Below are 5,603 nucleotides of genomic sequence, written 5' to 3' on the forward strand. Positions count from 1 at the left end.
ATCACACGCGTGCAGAATGTCTGCCAGTGCAATGATCACGCATGCCACATCAGCCATACGTATGGACAGATCACAACCCAAACAAACACCCAAACACAAGCAGCAGCAACAGCAGCAACAGCAGCAGCAGCAGCAGCAACAGCAGCAGCAGCAGCAGCAACAACAGCAGCGCTGAAAGTAGGAGTAGAACCAACGAGCAGCACCAAGCCGGTCAATGGCAACGCTATTTACCTGGGCGCGTTGGCGGGATTTCGACCTCGATTGCGTCTGCGTCCACAAGCTTTCCGCGCAGCTGCATCTTTGTGAGGAGCGCTGCGAGCTGTTCGGGTGTGGCCTGCTCCTTCTTGATGCCCATGCGCCGGTAGATGTCGCCAGCAGACACCTTCTCCGTGCGGTACTTGAACTCCTGTTACCAGTCATGGCCCAGTGGAGTGGGGTGGGGTGGGGTGGGGGTGGTGATGAGAAATTGGCAATGGGGAAGATGTGGTTGATCATGGCATGTTAAGCAACACACACACACGGACACACGGGCCGTGAACTGACGGGGTAGACGTGCGATTCCTGGCCGTTTGGCGGGGTGACGTGGACGGGCTCGATGGACTTGGCAGGCAGCATCGTCACCATCATGTTCAGCACAATCTTCGCCCGCGTCTGTGGTGGCAGTGACCGTGATGACGGTGGCGGACGTGGTTGGTGGTGGTGTTGAGCATAGCAGAAAGTGGGGTTGGCAGCACATCAAGCATGCACGAACGCGAAGCTCTCGCAAGTACGCGGTGCACAGAGGTGGTCGTGATTACGGACTGGCACAGACGCGAGCAGGACACAATAGCAAGTGCGTGTGCGTTGGGGGGGGGGGCGAGAATGCATGTGTGTGTGTGTGTGCGTACGCACGAGATCTGTTGCTGTGCACTCGATGAAGACGTCCTTGGTATCGAGTGTGATGCGCGAGTGGTTGCCTGAACACATGGCGACGACAGTGGCCACACAGGAACAGTCGGGTACGGCAGCCGCAACACAGAAATGAACATGAGATGTGTACGCTCACACCCACACCCACACCCACACCCACACCCACACCCACACCCACACCCACACCCACACCCACACCCACACACGCGCACAACCGGCGACACACGAATTAAATTAAAGGCGCGGACCGTTGATGATGGGCGGGAGGGAGAGGACGACGCCGTTCGCATCGCGGATGACAGGATACACCTCCTCGTCCTTGATAATGTGCAGGTACTGCACCAGCAGGACCAGGAGACGCAGCAGACATCATGCACACGTTAGAACAACAAAGGCCGCGAAGACATGCAAGCAATATCTGCTCTTCACACACACACACACACACACACACACACACACACACACACACACACACACACGGGTGCCTGTACGGACCTGCTTGAGCTGCTGGTCCTTCTCATACTCAACCATGAGCTCTGCAGCGGTGTACTCGCGTGTCGGAACCTCTGTCTCGTTCGTTGCGTTGCCCTGCACGTACACGCATACACACACACGCGCGCGCGCACACACACACAAGCCCACACACACACACGCACACACAGATACACACGCATACACATGCGTGTGAGTGGAAGAAGCGGGACAGCGCGCAGACGCATGCACGAAATGCAAGGGAATAAACACGGCGTTCAGAGCAACGCACGTTTTCGTCCTTCTTGGGGACGCGGAGGGGAACAAAGCTGATGTCGCTTGGCTTCTGCGCATCGTACACAAATGGACCTGCAAACGCAGTGCGGTGGTCAGCAGTGGCGGCGGGTATGCGTGTGCATGCCAGACATATTGTGTTTTGGGTGACAGGCTGTCAGCGGTGCTACACAGAGTTGAGAGGGACGGACCTGTGATGGTGGCGAGGTCGTGCGTGCCAATGGCGACCAGGGCGCGGCGGCGGCAGATGTTCTGATGCAGCTTGTCCTGAGCATTGACACACACACAGACACACACATGCACAGACACACAGACACACACACGCATACGAGAGGGCATTAGTTGGCAACACAAGCAAACGTATGCTATGTAACACAGGAGCACAGCCACGACAGCACTGCAGAAAGCACAGACGACTGCGAAAGTGGCTCGCTGACACACCTGCAGATCGATGAAGCGCTCGTAGACGTCCTGTGTGAACTCAACACCGCGCAGGATGGCGGCAACGCAGAAGGGACGCACACTCTGGGTCTGCACAACGTGCGCCGTATGTTATGGGTGTCATGTGTTATGTATCGTGGTGTACATGAGCCAGGTTGGTGGTGAACAGGCTGTGAGGCATGCGCATCCACGATGCAACAGACATAGGGGCTACACGCGACACTGCAGTCACAAACGCACACACACACACACTCTCTCTCTCTCTCACACACACACACACATATTCACGTTCCACTGACGTACGGCTGGGGTGATGGTGAGCTGCTGCATGTCCTCAGGCTTCATGTCAACGTGCTTGAAGCGTGGGGCCTCAATATCGCCGAGGTACACGCGCAGGGCACGCACAAGGCCCTCCAGGCACAGGAGATCATAGCTGCCACGGTGTTGATGGGGGCGGGTGTGTGCGCGAGTACGTGTGTGTATGTGTGAGGACGGAAGCCGTGGTAGAATTGGGGGGGGGGGGGGAGGCAGGTACGCGTATGCCTGATTGACCATGCAGTTGACGGGCCGGCTGGCTGCACGTCATCTCGTCCTGCTCACCGGTTTGCGGGGATCTCAACCTTGTACACGAGCTTTCCGGTCTCTGTTTGGTCAATGCAAGACAGCAGGGCACACCACAAAAACAAATCAAATACGCACACGCGCGGGTGAGGCATCATTCATTGGGGGAGAGATTCAAGAGATGGATGAACCGGTAGGGAAGCAGAGTGGCGCACGTGTCACCAACTGACCAGAGGGTCTGCCTTCCTCGTCCTCTCGTTCCTATGACAATAGTGTGCATGTGTGGGTGCGTGAATCAAATGGGCAAACGAGTGTGTGAATGTGGCGGATGGGGGCGAGAAAGACACACACGGGAGAAAGGAGAGAGTCTGTATGAGCGAGTTGCATGCACGCATGCTCAGGCGCCCCCTAAATACGCACCGCACACACACACACACACACACACACACACACACACACACACACACACACACACACACACACACACACACACACACGCACACACACACACGCACGCACACACACGCACACGCACACACACACACACACACCACTTCGAGTTCGAGGCCGTAGTCGAAGCAGAGCTTGTCAAACTCCTTCTCGGCTGTTTGGAAGCCGATACGGGCCAATACAAGGCAAACATAGGAAGGAAGCAATACGTGAACGCCATATCTCCCGCGTGACACCTTGCACACTTTGCGCACATCACAACACACACACACACACACACTGCACGCATCGCTGCGCATGTTCCGCAACACAGGCGACACAAGCGACACAAGCGACACAAGCGACACAAGCGACACAAGCGACACGTACTCATGGTTCGGCCGAGGCCCTTGTACAGGGCCTCTGGTGATACGGAGATGGTGGGCATCGCCGGCTTGGTTGGTTGGTTGGTGGACAAGACAAGCACAGAGGGTTGGCTGTGTGGTGGGTTATGCCTTTTGCGCTGCTGCCAATTCACGTGTAAACGGCGATTGGCGGATGTCTTCAGGTACTTTTCCGTAACCACAAGGACCGCGTTTTGTGGCAGCCGGCGGGAGGCGCATGACTGCCAGCCAGCAAAGAGCTGCTGTCTCATCCGTGCCCATCCCTCAGTCCCTGCATCCGTACCGTCCCTCCCTCCACCTTTTGAGCCACTGAGCCAGTCAGCCAACCAACTAGTCAACGAAGATGGCGCCCAAGTCTGCTGAGCAAGCGACGGCGTACTTTTGCGCGTCTGGCGCAGCTGCGGTGGTGAACTTCCCGCTGTGGAAAGCATCGGCCATGGGCCAGTCCGGATACACCCTGCATGCGAAGACCATGTACGGCCGCATGCTGGAGTCGCTGCAGCCGCCATGGCGGGGCGTCTTTGCTGTTATGGGCGGCATGACATGGGCACGCGCTGCCATCTTCTACGGCTCGGATAAGGGCCGGCACTTGCTACAGGCCGCGGGCGTCGGCCACTCTGCCAGCATTGCACTGCCGCCATTGGCCATCAGCACGTGCGTGCAAGTGGTGAACATGCCCTTGATCAGGTGCTCCATCATGCTGCAAAACCCGACCGCAACACAGACGTCGCTCTGGCAAATGGGCAAGCACATTGTACACAAGCGCGGCTTCTTTGCCCTGTGGCATGGCTTGAGGTGCGTACGTAAACGTTTACTTACTTGTGCTCATGCTTACGTGTGCGTGCGTGTGCGTGCGTGTGCGTGCGTGTGTATTTGTTGCGTGTGCACGCCTGTTTAGTTATCGTCTGTGCATGCGTGCAGCTCCCACGCTCTCTATCTGTGTGAGGGGTCTCTCTTTCTATGGTTTCCTTGCAAGTGACCCACTCTTCTTGACACGCACACGCGCACGCACACACGCATGCATGCTGTTGGTATTCCACAGTGCTGGCATTTTCAAGACGGTGCCAAAGTATGTGACGGCGGTGTACGTGAAGGAGATGATGGACGAGTGGCTGGCACCTGTGGACTCCACGGATCGCACGGCTGTGCTCGTGCGCAGCGCAAAGAAGAGCGTCATTGCCGGTCTGGCCGGCGCCACCCTCACCAACCCGCTCGATGTCATCCGCAACACCATGTTCCAGACCGAGACATCCATGTTCCAGACCATCAAGCATCTGCATGCCAAGAAGGGCTGGCGGTTCCTGTACCAGGGGCTTGGCAAGAACCTTGTTGCTGTCGCTGTGCCCGTCTCCCTCACCATCTTCCTCACAGACGCTTTCAGCCGCATCCTAGCGTGACCGAGAGAGAGAGAGTGTGTGTGTGTGTGTGTGTGCGTGTGTTTGTGTGTGACAGCGTCCTTTTGTTTCTTTGTGTTCATCGTGTCTGCTTCCTCTTTCCTGCTGATTATTGTAGCGCTTGCGCGCCTGTGTCCATCCTTCATAGTGGCGGAGTGGCTTGGGCTAGATTGTTTAGTTGATGACCGTGAAGGGTGCTGAGTTGAGATTGTGGAGGGTGTTTAGTCGAGACTGTGTTCCTTCAATAAACGGGTTGAACACAACCACTGTCGTGAGGAGACATGACACGTTGTCATGTCACATCACATCGCAGCAGGCAGGCTTGAGGTGGTAACCAACAACAACAACAACACACACGCACACATGTACGCACGCACGCTCACAAGGCGAGCGTGGACGCTCACGGGATTTTGGCTGGGTCTGGTGTGATCTTTGGGCGGTTTGTTGGCGCCTTGAGAGCAGCAATGGCATCCATCTCAGAGTCGCTCAGCGAAAAGTGGAAAAAGTTGAGGTTGTAATGCATGTGCGTTGTGTTCTTCGTGCGCGGGTTGACGAGGATCCCCTTCTGGTGTTCCCAGCGCAAAATCACCTGAAATGGGCAAGTTTGGGGATGTGTGTGTGTGTGTGTGTGTGTGTGTGTGTGTGTGTGTGTGTGTGTGTGTGTGTGTGTGTGTGTGTGTGGTGTTTTTCTATACTGTTG

General features: G+C 56.4%; 3 protein-coding genes across 3 annotated transcripts in view; 1 reads left to right on the forward strand and 2 right to left on the reverse strand.

Moving 5' to 3' along the window:
- PTSG_03638 (phenylalanyl-tRNA synthetase subunit beta) overlaps window positions 1–3,636 on the reverse strand; it is a 5,959-nt gene extending 2,323 nt beyond the window's left edge. The window contains exons 1-14 of the mRNA XM_004995309.1: window positions 3,496–3,636; window positions 3,228–3,280; window positions 2,907–2,937; window positions 2,716–2,758; window positions 2,419–2,548; window positions 2,116–2,205; window positions 1,866–1,941; window positions 1,673–1,749; window positions 1,405–1,497; window positions 1,158–1,245; window positions 892–956; window positions 544–651; window positions 232–406; window positions 1–20 (exon numbers count right to left, since the gene is read on the reverse strand). The exon at window positions 1–20 is cut by the window's left edge and continues 60 nt beyond it. Coding sequence (XP_004995366.1) covers window positions 1–20; window positions 232–406; window positions 544–651; window positions 892–956; window positions 1,158–1,245; window positions 1,405–1,497; window positions 1,673–1,749; window positions 1,866–1,941; window positions 2,116–2,205; window positions 2,419–2,548; window positions 2,716–2,758; window positions 2,907–2,937; window positions 3,228–3,280; window positions 3,496–3,553 — 1,107 coding nt within the window. The 5' untranslated portion in view covers window positions 3,554–3,636. The remainder of the gene's footprint in view (window positions 21–231; window positions 407–543; window positions 652–891; window positions 957–1,157; window positions 1,246–1,404; window positions 1,498–1,672; window positions 1,750–1,865; window positions 1,942–2,115; window positions 2,206–2,418; window positions 2,549–2,715; window positions 2,759–2,906; window positions 2,938–3,227; window positions 3,281–3,495) is intronic.
- Window positions 3,637–3,640: 4 nt separating this feature from the next.
- On the forward strand, window positions 3,641–4,955 carry PTSG_03639 (uncharacterized protein). Its single transcript, XM_004995310.1, has 2 exons — window positions 3,641–4,304; window positions 4,552–4,955. The coding sequence occupies exons 1-2, from the start codon at window positions 3,853–3,855 to the stop codon at window positions 4,904–4,906; spliced, it is 807 nt and encodes a 268-aa protein (XP_004995367.1). The 5' UTR covers window positions 3,641–3,852; the 3' UTR covers window positions 4,907–4,955.
- Window positions 4,956–5,063: 108 nt separating this feature from the next.
- Window positions 5,064–5,603, reverse strand: part of PTSG_03640 (uncharacterized protein) — a 3,208-nt gene continuing 2,668 nt past the window's right edge. The window contains exon 9 of the mRNA XM_004995311.1: window positions 5,064–5,492. Within this exon, the coding sequence (XP_004995368.1) occupies window positions 5,304–5,492 (189 nt within the window). The 3' untranslated portion in view covers window positions 5,064–5,303. The remainder of the gene's footprint in view (window positions 5,493–5,603) is intronic.

This window comes from Salpingoeca rosetta, assembly GCF_000188695.1.
Source record: "Salpingoeca rosetta unplaced genomic scaffold supercont1.8, whole genome shotgun sequence".
Classification (NCBI taxonomy): Eukaryota; class Choanoflagellata; order Craspedida; family Salpingoecidae; genus Salpingoeca; species Salpingoeca rosetta.

Bases quoted from the DNA above. Each gene is read 5' to 3' on its own strand.
- PTSG_03639 (XM_004995310.1), top strand. From the start codon at position 3,853: ATGGCGCCCAAGTCTGCTGAGCAAGCGACGGCGTACTTTTGCGCGTCT. The intron at 4,305-4,551 runs GTGCGTACGTAA...GGTATTCCACAG, and splicing joins GCCCTGTGGCATGGCTTGAG to TGCTGGCATTTTCAAGACGG.